This window comes from Dipodomys spectabilis, unplaced genomic scaffold (assembly GCF_019054845.1).
Source record: "Dipodomys spectabilis isolate Male_0828 unplaced genomic scaffold, ASM1905484v1 ptg000097l, whole genome shotgun sequence".
In the NCBI taxonomy this organism is placed as follows: Eukaryota; Metazoa; Chordata; class Mammalia; order Rodentia; family Heteromyidae; genus Dipodomys; species Dipodomys spectabilis.
Window position 1 is genome coordinate 4690645 of NW_024870774.1, and position 15881 is coordinate 4706525.

Below are 15881 nucleotides of genomic sequence, written 5' to 3' on the forward strand. Positions count from 1 at the left end.
GAGAGGCTGTCCAATCTCCCTTTCTGTACCTGACATAATTAAAATTTTATTTTAAATTTATAATTACTGTTTAAGCACAGAGTATCATATGATCAAACTCTCAGGGAATGTTTTTGGAGTGGCTTACTGTGGTAGTATATACTAAAAAGAAAGGGAATATACCTTTGGAATCTAAATGTAAGGAAAAACTGGATGAGGGGCTATTGTTTGCATAGAAATTGACTATCTTGGTTCAAAGACTAAAAATGGAAAGCTGAATTCCATGGTATTCCATGAGTGCAAGAAATTGATAAGAGATTTTAAAAACGAGAACACTAAGTGGAAGGACTTTTTTCCTCCATAAAAAAAACTTGTAAGAACATGGATGCATGTAAAATTTTTTTTTTTTTTGGTTCCGGTCGTGGGGCCTGAACTCTGGGCCTGGGCGCTGTCCCTCAGCTCTTCAGCTCAAGGCTAGCGCTCTACCACTTGAGCCACAGTGCCACTTCCGGCTTTTTTCTTTTTGCTTATGTGGTGCTGAGGAATCAAACCCAGGGCCTCGAGCATGCAAGGCGAGCGCTCTACCACTGAGCCACCTTCCCAGCCCGCATGTAAAATTTTTTAATAAGTTTTTTTTTATTGTGAAAATGCTGTACAGAGGGGTTAACAGTTATATGAACAAGGTAATGAGTACATTTCTTATCAAGCATTGTTGCCTCCTCTTTTGTTCCCCCCCCCCATCCTTTCCCTCCCACCTCCACAATAACCCCACCCCCCTGACTAAATTGTAAAGTTCGTTTTTCAACATAGTGTCTCATTGTTGCAATGGGTCAACCTGTATCCCTATTTAAACATTTTGTTTTTTTCTCTTCCCCTCCCCAAATTATACTAACATCAAAACAGTGAAAACAGGGGTTATACCCGTGGGAGAGGGACATACAAAGCAACAAAAAAAAGATCACATGGTACCTTATAAATAGTTAGAAACAATAGCAAGAAAGAAAAACCACTTGTGTCCTTATCTTGGGGTTCGTTTTGCTTAACTTCATCTTTTTTTTTTTTTTTTTTGACGGTCATGGGGCCTGAACTCTGGGCCTGGTCACTGTCCCTCAGCTCTTCAGCTCACATCTAGCACTCTACCACTTGAGTCACAGCGCCACTTCTGGCTTTTTTCTTTTTACTTATGTGGTGCTGAGGAATTGAACCCAGGGCCTCATGCATGCAAGGCAAGCACTCTACCACTCAGCCACCTTCCCAGCCCCGCTTAACTTCATCTTATCTGGTCATATGTATATAGCTTTTGACCTTTTCTAGTTGTCCCAGATATATACTAGTTATTGCAAATAAGGGAAACCATGGGACCTATGTTTCTTTGGGCCTGGCTTACTTCACTAAATATAACTTTTTCCAAGTCTTTCCATTTCTTAACAAATGGGGCGATGCCATTCTTCCTGATGGAGGCATAGAATTCCATTATATATACCACATTTTCTTGATCCATTCATCTACTGAGGGGTATGTGGGTTGGTTCCATATCTTAGCTATGGATGCATGTAAAATTTTAAGAACATCCATGAAAATTGTGAGAAACATACTCACATGGCCAAACTTAAAGAATAGACATGGAGACAGAAAGTACAATGAAAGCAAAACATCAACATTTAATGGTGATCTTGCAAGATCAATATCTAGTGGGCAGGGCTGGGAAGATGGCTCAGTTTAGAGTGCTTGCTTTACATGCATGAGGCCCTGGGTTTGATTCCTCAGCACCACATAAGTAGAAAAAGCCAGAAGTGGCAGTGTGGCTCAAGTAGTAGCACCCAGGCCCAGAGTTCAAGTTCCATGACCAACCAAAAAAAAAAAAAAAGACACCTACAGCAGTTATAGTAAATATATTCTCCAATAAAGGTCCCCCTCTTTGATTCTATTGCATCTTTTGGGATTGGCTTTTAGAAGAGGATCTTATCTTCAAGCCCATTTGTTTTCTTGTGAGAGAAAGGCTCTTCTGGAATGTGCTTTCTGGCACAGACTCATTTATTGGGGTCTACTTTTGCTCCTGATAGTTGACTTCTTTTCTGATGTTCTGTTTACCTGCTCTGTTTAGGGAATTTCCAAGTGCAGGGACTTTATGATTGTTACATCAATCAAATAAGCTCTTAATCATTGTGCCAGCAACTTTCACTCAGGGTCAGATGCCTTGTCTTGATGATGAACCACCAATGACTTTATTTTATACACAAATAATAATCTGTTCTTTGAAAAACACAGCAGGTTGTTCATATTCCCCTCTTACCCACTTCTGGGAAACATGAAAAACATGAAACAGAAGACCATTTTCAGTTAGTATTACCATAGTTCAGATTATGTTTAGCTACATAATAAATAACACTTTTTTCATGCAAAACGATCTGAGTTTTAGACTTGAATTGGGTATAGTATTACCGGCATATGAGGTTGGGGTGTGGGTTATTATTATGCTTTCCTTTATGGAGAAGTTATCACTCCCATGTTTCAGGAAGAAATGAGAATGGTAGAGAGATTCTGATGAAGCAGTGATGAAGCACCAGGAAAATGAAAGCAGTACAGGAAATCCCTAGTAGAGTTTTGACATATCTCATTGGTTAGACTATTCTATATTACAACCTCTAGCTAAAGGAGAGACATGAGATGAAGTTTTGGGGTTTTAAAAGAGCTAAGCATATAGTCATTGAAATAAAAATAGAAAGTTTTATTAATAAGGAAGAAGAGAATGTGAGGAGATGGCCAAGCCACAGTGTCTTCTTTCCTGCCTACTCTGAGGAGACCCAAAATATTAGACAGAGAAAGAATCCTTGAATCAGTGAAGATTTTAATAATAGTATTAGAATTTAATAATAATTAGAATTTAATAGTAGTATTTAGGAACATTAATAAAAGTATATATTGGGATATTTGTGAAGTCTTTACAGTGAAGATATTATATAATTCTATATATGTATATCATATTTAATTCATGGCAAATTGGCCAGTTAAATGTACTTATTAACTTTTCTTATGAGGAAATTTAGATATAGGCAATAGCCCAAAGATTCTGAGCTGGTAAACTATAGAATCAGGTTTGAACTTGGCTTATTACTACTCTAAAAACTCATGTGGATGTTTTCTTTTAACAGATACTCAGAAGTTCCTCAACCTTAAAAACAGTTTAGTGGAAGTTAGCCACACACAGGAACCTGTCAACTTATGTCTTCCTCAGTTTTGGGAAACTTGAAATTATTGATAGCTGCCACTCAAAGTTAATTCTCAATATAGGTATCGATCACTCTTTAGGAGACCTCAGAATCACTGGCTGGTATACAATAGGCAAGGGTCTCATATTTAAAATATACTTAGAACTCAAAAAGTAAATTCTCCAACAACAAATTTTCAAGAAAACCAACTGATTAATAAGTGGGCTAAAGACTTAAAGAGAAACTTCTCTGAAGAGGAAATAAGAATGGCCAATAGGCACATGAAGAAATGCTCAACTTCTCTAGTCATAAAAGATTTGCAAATCAAAACAACATTGAGATTCCACCTCACCCCAGTTAGAATGGCTATAATCAAGAAATCTAATAACAACAGATGCTGGAGAGGAGGCCAAAAGGGAACATTACTGCATTGTTGGTGGGAGTGTAAACTTGTTCAACCACTTTGGAAAGCAGTATGGAGGTTTCTCAAAAGACTCCACATAGAGCTCCTCTATGACCTAGCAATCCCACTTTTGGGTATTTACCCAACACATCACAAACAAGGTCATACTAAAGCTACCAGCACAACCATGTTTATCACATCATTATTCACTACAGCTAAGATATGGAACCAACCTAGATGAATGGATCAAGAAAATGTGGAATATATATATATATATATATATATATATATATATATTCTATGCTTCCTTCAGAAAGAATTATACCTCCCCTTTTGTCAGGAAATGGAAAGACTTGGAAAAAATTATATTAAGTGAAGTAAGCCAGACTCAAAGAAACATAGGTCCCATGGTTTCTAGATATGTCTAGGACAAGCAGAAAAGGTCAAAAGTTATGTGTATATGTGACCATTTAAGATGATGCTAAGTGAAATGAACCCCAAGATAGAGACACAAGAGGTTTTATTTTTGTTGCTGTCATTTTTAATGTACTTATAATGTACTATGTGATTTCTTTGTTTCTCTTGTGTGTTCTTCACCCATGGTATAACCCTTGTTTTCACTGTATTTGATTCTGGTGCCCTACATCTTGTATATACATTTTTTTCTAATTTGGGGAGGGGAAGGGAAATTAAAAAATGCTGAAATAAGGATGCAGATGGACTCTTTGTAACAATGAGATGTGTAAGACATTATATTGAAAATGAACTTTACAACTTTGCTGGGGGCGGAGGGGGGGCAGAGGGTACTGGGGAAGTGGGGAGGGAAGGAATGATAGGGGGAAAAAACAAAGGAGGGGATACCAATGCTCGATAGGAAATGTACTCATTACCTTACTCATGAAACTGTAACCCCTCTATACAGTATCCTTACTATAAACAATATATATTTAAAAAGAGAATCACTGGCTCGGGACATCAGTTTGGAAACACAGTTGGAGGATTCTGGATTACACTTTGGGCATCATTCTATTTAAAAAAACAGTATTGTTTTCTTCTAATTATTATTTTATTTTATTTTTTTATTTGAAAATACCATACAGAAGGGTTACAATTACATGAGCAAGGTAATGGGTACATTTCTTATCAAGCATTGTTGCCTCCTCCTTTGTTTCCCCTTACCATCCCTGTCCCCCAACCCCACATCCCCCCACCCTCCACGCGCCAAAGTTGTAAAGTTCGTTTTTCGACACAGCATCTTGTACATCTCATTGTTGCAATGGGTCCACCTGTATCTCTATTTAAACAATTTACTTTTTCCCTTCCCCTCCCCAAATTACACCAATATCAAATACAGTGCAAACAAGGTTATATCGTGGGGGAAGGATATTATTTTTTGTTATATTTAGGATTGTTATTCCATCTGAGTAGTCTGGGAGCCTAGCAATCTCATGGTTTCTACAATACTAGACTAAAGCTCTGACATAATCCACTTGTGTTTCTTGGCTCTGTCAGGAATGGCATGACTAATCAGAATCATCATTCTTTCTGTCTGCTATCTTCCATTGACCCTCATGTCGCTTCATTCTCTTCCTATATCCTACTCCTGCTCAGTGCCATAGTGTGGCTTCATCACCACCAGGTCACATCTCCAGAGATTATTTTAGAGTATAGGGATTTTGTTCGCTAGTCTTTGGGAATTTTTTCTGGGGAGACGGCAGGAATTGGCACAGTGATGGGTATGGCTGTTTATTCTAAGAGCTGGGTGAGGAGGAGCTGGAGGCCACAGCAGTTATGGGATAGGGCGCAGGCAGCAGGTGCTACCAGAGCACTGTGCCCTTGCGCAGAAGTAGCCTTTGTCCTCAGGCTGGGTGGGGGAGATATGCAGGGAGCTGCCTTTTCTTGCTTCATCAAACTTAACAGTTAGCTTCTTCTGTGTCTGCATCTCTCCTCCTTTGACCAATGTCACCAAGAGGACAGGGTGTCCTTGGAGCTCCTGCCTGTACCATTGAAAGCTGGAGAAAATGCTGGAAGAGTTGCAGTACACATTACACTCTTCTCCCTCTTGGATGCTTAGAAATCTAGGTCTCTGCTCCAGTTGTTGGGCGCTCATCCCTGTTTAAAAAACAAAGCAGAACAGTGTTAATTGAAACAAATCCGACAAAGATATTAAAGTAATACATGCTCTTGCTCATGTATTTAAGTTAAAAAGTTGATCTGAAAGTAGAATAGGGATGAGTAGGGAGAGACTAGGAGGGGAGGATGGGAGAATGGTGGAGGGACATGATCAGTGAATGTTGAGTGTATGTCAAGAACACCACAGAGAAGCTAATTAACATATCCAGGCAATAACAGTTAATAAAACCCAGAAAGCACTAAGGAAGGAATTTAGAGACATCTTTTAAAGTTGAAAATTTTCCTCCCTCCATTTTTCTTCTTCAACAGTCACTTTCTTTCTTCCTTCTTTAATTCCTCCTTCATTTCTTACCATAAATAACAGCCTCTGGTGACTGTCTATCTCCTTAGAATTTTATCTTAATTAGAAACCTCATTAACTCACAAGCCAACTGAATCCAAAGGAGAGACACTGAGAATATCAAGAACATCTTTTCTTGGGATCACACGGCGATGGGGTTGGCTAACTGTGGCAGCTCCTGAGAGACTTTTCCGGGCCAGAACACGTGTTCCACCCACTTTGATCTCAGTCCAATGCAGATGTCTTGGAGCAGTAGCCAGCTGAATCATCCACACCCCCTACCTTCCTTTTCTCCTACCCACGCTGTTTTGACTCAGGCAAAACTTTTTACCTTTTGAAACACTGCTCCCTTGTGGACAAACAGAAAATTGACATAATTTCTATAAGGTTCCTATTTCTCTCACTTTTTATTTGCTATGCCTAAGATTTATGAAGGAAGATTCTAGAGAGCTTCAGAAATAGAAAGTATATCCTTTGAAAAACTGATTAATTTGCCTTGCATAGTGGGTCATGCTTATAACCTCAGCTCCTGAGGAGACAGATATAGGGAAGGTCACAGTTTGGGGCTAGCCGAAGCAAAAAACTAGCAAGACCTTCCTCTTAACAAGCTGGGAATGGTGGTGTGAGCTTGACTAGCTCAGCTATGTAGGAAGTGAAGGTGGGAGGATCACTATTTAAAGACATCCCAAGATTGGGGCTGTGGCCAAAGACCTTGAGTTGTCCCAGTACTACCCCCCCCCCAACAAATAATAATCCGTACCAGTGTAGTATGTAGAGTAATAGAAGATAATGTAAAGATTTATTTGATCATTTTTGCTATTCTCAACAAGCATGTTGTGCTCTATATTGTGATACTTTTATAGGACATGTATGCATATGGTATATAAAACTATTGCATCAATTATATATTTTTTTCACTACATTTTCCTGGTTATATGGTAAGGGTATAATTCATTTAATCCTTACCACACTCAGAGGTATGTTATATTTTTGTTTATCAGATGAGAAAACTGAGACCAGAGAAGTTAACTAGTTTTCCCAAGACAGACAAGTTCATCCTTAGATCTGGTCTTGCAGACAGTGTGAACCTTGCAGGAGAGGACAGAAGAGGAGCATGGTGTCATTTGGAATCTTGTTATAAATGCAGAATCTCAGGCCTTACTTGAATCACAATGTGTATTTTAGATCCTCAGATGGCCCACATCCAACTTGTGATCACAGTGGCATGTGAACAGGCCCAGATCATTATATTAATTAATGCAAATAACTATGCATCCAAGCTAAGTGGATCAGGAGCGAAGTATAACACTTAGCTACCTTAGCCACTGTTTCTATTATTTTATTTTATTTTTCTGGCAGTACTGGGTATGAACTTAGGGCCTCACATTTGCTAGGTAGGCAGCCTACCACCTGAGCCACTCTGCCATCCCTTTTTGTGCTTTCTTTTTTCTTTCTTTCTTTCTTTCTCTCTTTCTCTCTCTCCTTCCTTTCTCTCTTCTTCCTTCCTTCCCTCCCTCCCTCCCTCCCTTTCTCTCTCCTTCTCTCCTTCCTTCCTTCCTTCCTTCCTTCCTTCCTTCCTTCCTTTCTTCCTTCCTTCCTTCCTTCCTTCCTTCCTTTCTTCCTTCCTTCTTTCCTTCCTTTCTTTCTTTCTTTCCTTCTTTCTTTCTTTCTTTCTTTCTTTCTTTCTTTCTTTCTTTCTTTCTTTCTTTCTTTCCTTTCTTTCTTTCTTTCTTTCTTTCTTTCTTTCTTTCTTTCTTTCTTTCTTTCTTTCTTTCTTTCTTTCTTTCTTTCTTTCTTTCTTTCTTTCTTTCTTTCTTTCTTTCTTTCTTTCTTTCTTCTTTCTTTCTTTCTGCCAGTTGCCCTGGACTGTGATCTTGCATTGCTTCAATGATAGGTGCCACCACCACATCCAGCCATTTTATGTTCCTATTTAATTCATCAATCAGATAACTTTCTTTTTTTTTTTTAAATTTCTTTTTTTTATTATTAAATTTTATTTTATTTTATTTGAGAACATACTGTACAGAGGGGTTACAATTACATGGGCAGGATAATGCATACATTTCTTACCAAGCATTGCAGCCTCCTCCTTTGTTTACCCTTGACCTCCCTTCCCAGCCTCCCCCCTCCCCCCTACCCAATCATACCCCCCCCCCTCCCACACTGACATTGTAAAGCTGGTTTTGACATGACATTTTGTACTTCTCATTGTTGCAACAGGTCCACCTGAATCCTTAAACGACTTGTTTGTCCCCATCTCCTCCACATGTTATACTGACATCAAATATAGTGAAAGCGGGGGTTACACTGTGGGGGAGGGACATACAAAGCAACAAAGAAATAATCTTATAAATGCGTTAGAAACACATGCATGAAAGAAACAAAAACATTAAAATACATATTTGAGGGTTCGTTTTCCTAACATCACATTATCTGACTTTTTCCGCTTGACTCAGACCTATACTAGATATTGCAAATAAGGGAAACCATGGGACTTATGTTTCTTTGGGCCTGGCTTACGTCACTTAATATAATTTTTTCCAAGCCTTTCCATTTCCTAACAAATGGGGCAATGTCATTCTTTCTGATGGAGGCATAGAATTCCATTGTGTATATATACCACATTTTCTTGATCCAATCATCTACTGAGGGGCATCTGGGTTGGTTCCATATCTTAGCTATGGTAAATAATGCTGCAATAAACATAGTTGTGCTGGTAGCTTTAGTGTGGTCTTTTTTGTAAACATTAGGGTAAATGCCCAAAAGTGGGATTGCTGGGTCATAGGGGAGTTCTATGTGAAGTCTTTTGAGGAACCTCCATACTGCTTTCCAAAGTGGTTGAACAAGTTTACATTCCCACCAACAATGAAGTAAGGTTCCTTTCTGTCCACATCCCCTCCAGCATCTGTTGTTGTTAGAGTTCTTGATTTTTGCTGTTCTAACTGGAGTGAGGTGATATCTCAATGTTGTTTTGATTTGCATTTCTTTTATGGCTAGGGATGTTGAACATTTCTTCATGTGTCTATTGGCCATCCTTCTTTCTTCTTCAGAGAAGCTTCTCTTTAAGTCTTTCGCCCACTTACTTATTGGGCAGTTGTTTCTTTGAGGATTTGTTGTTGGGTGGTTTAATTTTTTTTTTTTTGGTCGGTTGTGGGGCTTGAACTCTGGGCCTGGGCGCTGTCCCTCAGCTCTTCAGCTCAAGGCGAGGGCTCTACCACTTGAGCTACAGCGCCACTTCCGGTTTTCTGGTGGCTTATTGGAGATAGGAGTCTCATGATCTCTCCTGCCCGGGCTGGCTTTGAACCGCGATCCTCAGATCTCAGCCTCCTGAGTAGCTAGGATTACAGGCGTGAGCCACCAGCGCCCGGCTTGGTTTAATGTTTTGAGTTCCAAGTATATTTTAGATATGAGACCCTTGTCCGTTGTATGGCTAGTAAAGATCTTCTCCCAGTCCATGGGCTTTCTATTGATCTTGCTAGCTATGTCATTTGCCCTGCAGAAGCTCTGCAACCTTATGCAATACCATTTGTCCAACCTTTCTTTGATTTGTTGTGTTTCCGGGTCTCTATTTAGAAAATTTCGGCCTGAGCCAAGGAGACCTCGGGTTTCTCCTATTCCATCCTGTAATGTTTTCAGAGTGTCTGCTTTGAGTTCAAGGTCTTTGATCCATTTGGAGTTGATTCTGGTGCAGGGTGATATATAAGGATCTAGCTTTAGTTTTCTACAAGTAGTTAACCAATTTTGCCAGCACCATTTACTGAAGAGGCTGTCTTTCTTCCATTCTATTGTTTTAGCTCCCTTATCGAAGATTAGATGGCTATAGGTCTGTAGGTTCATTTCTGGGTTTTCAATTCTATTCCATTGGTCCTGAGGTATCAATCAGATAACTTTCATTGACTCTTTTTTATATAGAATAGCTGCCTCTCTACCAGTTCAACTCCTGAACACATTGCAATGTTGTATACAATAGGTATCAGAAACACTCCACAGTTTACTTCACCTTTATATATTTGTCCATCATTTAAAAAAATATAACAGTTTTGATATTTGATACATAGTACATTTATTTTAGAAGATAACTTAGAATAATCCTGTGATAGGAATAGGTAAAATTTTTCCCATACAATACAGGAGGATGCCTATCTTAGCTAAGATCACATAGCAGCTGTAGATAAATCAACTAGACATCAGTTTCCTTTGAAACAGAAATAAAAAAAAAAAACTCACATAGCTACAGCCATCTGATTTTTGACAAAGTGGCCAAAAATCATACATTTAGAGAAAAGAAAACATCTTCAACATGCAGAAGATTATCCACCTGTAGAAGACTGAAACCACATCCTGTATATAAAATTTAATTTGAAGTAGATTAAAGATCTTCATTTAAGACCTGAAACTTTGAAATTATTACAGGAAATCATAGAAAAAAAGAACTGGGAGACACATGTATAGGCAGTGAAGTTCTGACTCTAATAGTTCAGAAACTAAGAGCAAGAGTTGATATCATTGACTCATGCCTGTGATCTTAGGCACTTGGTAGGCTGAGCCACCTTCCCAGCCCCATATTTACATTTTTACTTTAAATTATATTGTGTTTTTTCTTTGCTATTTTCTTTTTTGTAATAATGGGTATTGAACTCAGAGCTTCACTCCCAGGCCTTTTATGAGTTTTTGTTTGTTTGTTTGTTTGTTTTTGGTCTGTCTTGGGGCTTGAACTCTGGGCCTGAGATCTGTCCCTCAGCTCTTCAGCTCAAGTTTAGCGGTCTACCACTTGAGCCACAGTGTCACTTCTGGTTTTCTGGTGGTTTATTGGTGATAAGGCTCTCACAGACTTTCCTGCCTGGGCTGGCTTTGAACCATGATCCTCAGATCTCAGCCTCCTTAGTAGCTAGGAGCCACCTGCTCCTAGCCTGGTTATTTTGTTTTTAAGATAGAGGTTTATACTTGCTCATCCTTCCTCCCTTCATTCCTGTGCATTCCTCCTTTGCCCAGGAAGGCTGTGCAAATGTAGTCATGATATTCAATGTACATTATGTAAAAAAGAAACTGTATAACTTGAGAGTAGTGTGGGAAAGGGAAAATGAGGAGAACAAGATAAGGGGTGATATTGACCAAGACACATTGTACTTATAACCCACCCTTTTGTAAACTGCTTAATAATAACATTGAAAAACAGATTTTGATTAAAAAAAAAAGGTAGAGGTCTAGCTAACTTTATCTGGGTGGCCTCAAACTCTTGATCCTCCAGACTCTACCTTCCAGGTAGCTCTCATTACAGGTGTTACCACCATGCCAACCTTCTCTTAGTTTTAATCAGTTATTTCAATAAGACAGTGGCTCATCTAATTTTCTTCATGAACCAGGTATTAAAGTGTATTCTGTAATTCTATTTCTTGTTTTCATGTTATCAATATAATTTTCATACTTTCCTTAGATTAGTTTTGTTTTTACTCTAACTTCTTGGACTACATGCTTACTTAACATTTTGTGGGTTTTTAAAATAGATAATGAAAGTGATGACTAATGGGAGATTTTAATATCATTATCCTTATGACTATTAGCTGCTCCCTAAACCAAGCAAGCATGTTCTCAATGGGATTTTTCTTTCTTTCTTTCTTTCTTTGCTTCTTTCTTTCTTTCTTTCTTTCTTTCTTTCTTTCTTTCTTTCTTTCTTTCTTTCTTTCTTCCTTCCTTCCTTCCTTCCTTCCTTCCTTCCTTCCTTCCTTCCTTCCTTCCTTGGATTTATTTTAGGACAACTAGTTGAAGTAAGCAGAAATAGAACCAAGAAACATTTACTGCTCCTCATGCAGGAAATGGGAGTTAAAGTCTTCCTGGTGGGCTTTCTTGTCAAGGAGAGAGTAAGCCTTATGCCCTTGGGATATGTTTTTCTATTTTCTTCCACTGCCTTCCCATGCTGCTATGCCTTTTCTTGCATGGATATATAAAGCAGGAACAGCCCTATCTGTCACTTTCTGTAAGTCTCACGACATAGTTATATATAGCAGCATCTCTCTGGTTGACCCTGGGCAGGCTCAGCTTGCTGGACATTTTGTCTGGAACAATTGTCTAGCTGTACATATCATTTGTCACAAACCATTAAATCCTTCAGAAAAGTCCCTTTTTAGGAGGGAAGTGATCTATCACAGATCGTGCTTTTGTTTGCTGTGGAGCTGTAGCTATAAGATCCTAGGTCACTGCTGTGAATGATTGGGAGATTGAAGGGCTGACTCCAAGAGGAGGGGAGCCATAGCAAAGTAACAGCAGAGCTTCAGCACTGGTCCCCAGGAAGAGAGCACAGTTTGGGCCTGGCTTGCTCCTCTTCCCAGAATGGGGAGTTCTAGGGAGAACCCCTAGAATGGGATTCTGGGGATTGTCTCTGATAGATATATGATTTCAGATTCAAACTAGCTTAAAGTCTGACAGGGAGTAGAGAGATGGTAAAGTAAGAAGGGCTTTAGGGGAGTTTTGATTCAATATAAGACATGCTTTGAGGAGTTACTTACTGAGGCATTTGGGAAAAACAGGTATTTTGGGAAAAACAGGTATTTCTCAGGGTCTCCAATGCCCTAAACCTTTTGGCTTAGAAGCTTGTTTTCTCTCAGTATCTGCAGTTGTAGAGCTCAGGCACAGAAATATGGTATGATAGGCATTCAATCTCTGTTAATTTTTTTTTGTTGGATACATCTTAACTCAGCTCTAATCTCATTCTGACTGTTGCTTCTAAAACAGTTCTACAGAATTCTTTCTGGCCTGACCCCATCAGTCTGTTTGTGATGATATATGGTACCCATCCTCCTTCCCCTAATTCCCATATTAAGTTCTTCCAAGAAAGAGCTTGCTGCTATAGAAGTGACAGTGGGAGAGAGAAGAGTCGTAAGAAGTTGTTAGAGACTGAAGTTTTAATGGAAGGAAGTTCACTGAGTACACATTTCACCTCTACTAAATTACCAGTGTCACTGACACTTATATAGATTCACACTTGCTGAATAATGGAAACATCTTTCTAACTATCTTCTCTCTTACCAATTGGCTTGAATAATAGTCTTGAGAATAAAGGGGAAGCTTTCCACCGAGTTGGTGTAGCAGCCAAAGGGAAGATGTGACCACAGTTAATACTTGGGCATGGGTCAGGACAGAAGATAGATGATGCACTCTTTTGTCACTACAAGGAGACATATCTGTAAAGGACATGGCATTTATAATCCTGCAGAAAGAACTGGACCAAACTGCCACAAATTAATGGCAAGTTAGATAATGCTATGACAAGTTTTTTCTCTATCAGATCTATAGACCCAGCTTTCGCCAACATCAGTGTATCCATCTCTTGATGTGTATCTAAAGAAATGACATGTGTTCTATGGCTTTAAAGTACTTCCTGCTCTCTTTTCCCCTTGTCCTTTCCTTTATTCTGCCCATCCTTTATTCCTAATATATGTATAAGAGAAAGAATACATTAGTGATTAATTAAAAAACACAGGGCTAACTACTTTTATGGGCATAGTTTATAAACAGCTTTATTTATCTAAAGACATTTATTTATAAAAATTTAAGCTGTCTACAATATGCTAGAGTATGAGGATCTAGGCAATGGAGAGATATATTGTTATTTTTGGAAATAACTTCTAATGGCATGGATATGAGGATGATTTCCAGCATATGAATACAACAGATTTAAACTGTTGATAACTTCCTATTACAATTCAATTAATAGCACAAATGAGAGTTGGACAAATATAAACATGCTCTTTTAGATTATTTGCATTTCTTTATTTGAAATAAATTATTTCTGCTTTTTTCTCATTATAATAAAAGCATATGTTAAAAACTTTTGCATAATAATGCTACATAATACAATATATAACTAGAGAAGAATGTATGCCAAAAAAGTTGAAAAGGATCAAAAAGTTATACATTACCTGAACTGGTTAAAATAAATATTGTCTATTGGAATTTTTAAGAAATGATTATGATAAAGCCCTTTTTCTTTTTCTAATGTAAATATTTACCATTTTCTTCTAAGCACTAACTTTATGTACTTTGTTTTTGTTGAGTGGAGTGTTCCCTAAACACCATCAATTGGTTATAATATTGAGTAAATCTAAGATGTTTTCATAGATTTTCTGACTCATTCTTTAATAAGAAGCAAAGTTTAAAGTGTCAACATGTAACAGTGGGTTTTTTTTTATCTATTTTGCTTTTGGTTCTAACTGTCTGTAATATTTTGGAGCTTTGTTGTTATGTGCATAGACATTTTTTTTGGTGCCAGTCCTGGGGCTTGAACTCAGGACCTGTGCACTGTGCCTGAGATTTTATTTTGTTTAAGGATAGCACTCTACCATTTGAGCCACAGCTCTACTTCCCATTTTCTGGTGATTATTTGGAGATAACAGTCTCAAGGACTTTCCTGCTTAGGCTGGCTTTGAACTGTGATCCTCAGATCTTAGCCTCCTGAGTACCTAGGATTACCAGCAGGAGGCACCAACACTAGTATATTTTTATAATTATATCATATTCATGTTTATTTCTGTAGTATTTCTTTTTCTGAAGTTTAATTTGTTGAATATTAATACATAGTTCCTTCAATATTGTTTTTTCATGGATTTTTTCATTTTAACTTTTAATCTATTTCATAAGCAGTATACTGTTGGATTATTTTAATAAATTATACTGATACTGTCTTAAATTGTATGTTTAGGAAATTTATATTTGTTATAATTATTAATATGCAAAATTTAGTTTATTATCAGTCTTCTGTTTGTGCCCTTTGATTTTATTTCTGTTAAATTAAATTTTGTGCATTTTCTTTTACTTCAAGGAGTATGTGGCATAGATTTTTATATAATTAAATAGCTCTTTAATAAAATTATAAAGCAAGCAGTGATTTTCCTTTAATTGCAAATAACTTAGTCATTTTATTATACAAAACTAGTGTTTTATATTTATTTTTCAGATACTGGCACAAAAATTAATGAAATGTTCAAAACTTTTCTTTCTTTTCCAAAGATTATTCAGTCATATTAAACCTGTCTCACCAGCTCCAATCCAAGCAAGTGTGAGAACCTGAATTCAAACCAGCGGTACTGTCAAATTTTTCTGAGAAAGGGTAATATAGAAAATATGAAGTCAATAATGAGAATTTTCTCTGAAGAGAAAATAAGAATGGTCAATAGACCCATGAAGAAATGCTCAACTTTTCTAGCCATAAAAGAAATGCAAATCAAAACAACATTGAGCTACCACCTCACCCCAGTTAGAATGGCTATAATCAAGAAATCTAATAACAACAGATGCTGGAGGGGATGTGGCCAAAAGGGAACCTTACTGCATTGTTGGTGGGAGTGTAAACTTGTTCAACCACTTTGGAAAGCAGTATGGAGGTTCCTCAAAAGATGCCACATAGAGCTCCCCTACGACCTAGCAATGCCACTTGTGGGCATTTACCTGAATGATCTCAAACAAGTCTATACTAAAGCTACCAGCACAACTATGTTTATCGCATCATTATTCATCATAGCTAAGATATGGAACCAACCCAGATGCCCCTCAGTAGATGAATGGATCAAGAAAGTGATACGTGTGTGTGTGTGTGTGTGTGTGTGTGTGTGTGTGTGTGTGTGTGTGTTTGTGAATTCTATGCGTCCATCAGAAAGAATGACATTGCCCCATTTGTTAGGAAATGGAAAAATTTGGAAAAAAAAATTAAGTGAAGTAAGCCAGGCTCAAAGAAACATAGGCTCCATGGTTTCCCTTATTTGCAATAACTAATATAAGTCTAGGACAAGCTAAAAGCTATGTACACATGACCATATAAGATGAT

General features: G+C 37.9%; 2 gene segments (V, D, J or C); both read right to left on the reverse strand.

Annotated features, from left to right (window-relative positions):
* Positions 1 to 15881, reverse strand: part of LOC122113442 — a 547786-nt gene that overhangs the window by 484683 nt on the left and 47222 nt on the right.
* On the reverse strand, positions 5361 to 6214 carry LOC122113448. The segment is given in 2 exon segments: positions 5361 to 5703; positions 6149 to 6214. Coding segments are annotated over 2 exon segments (369 nt in total).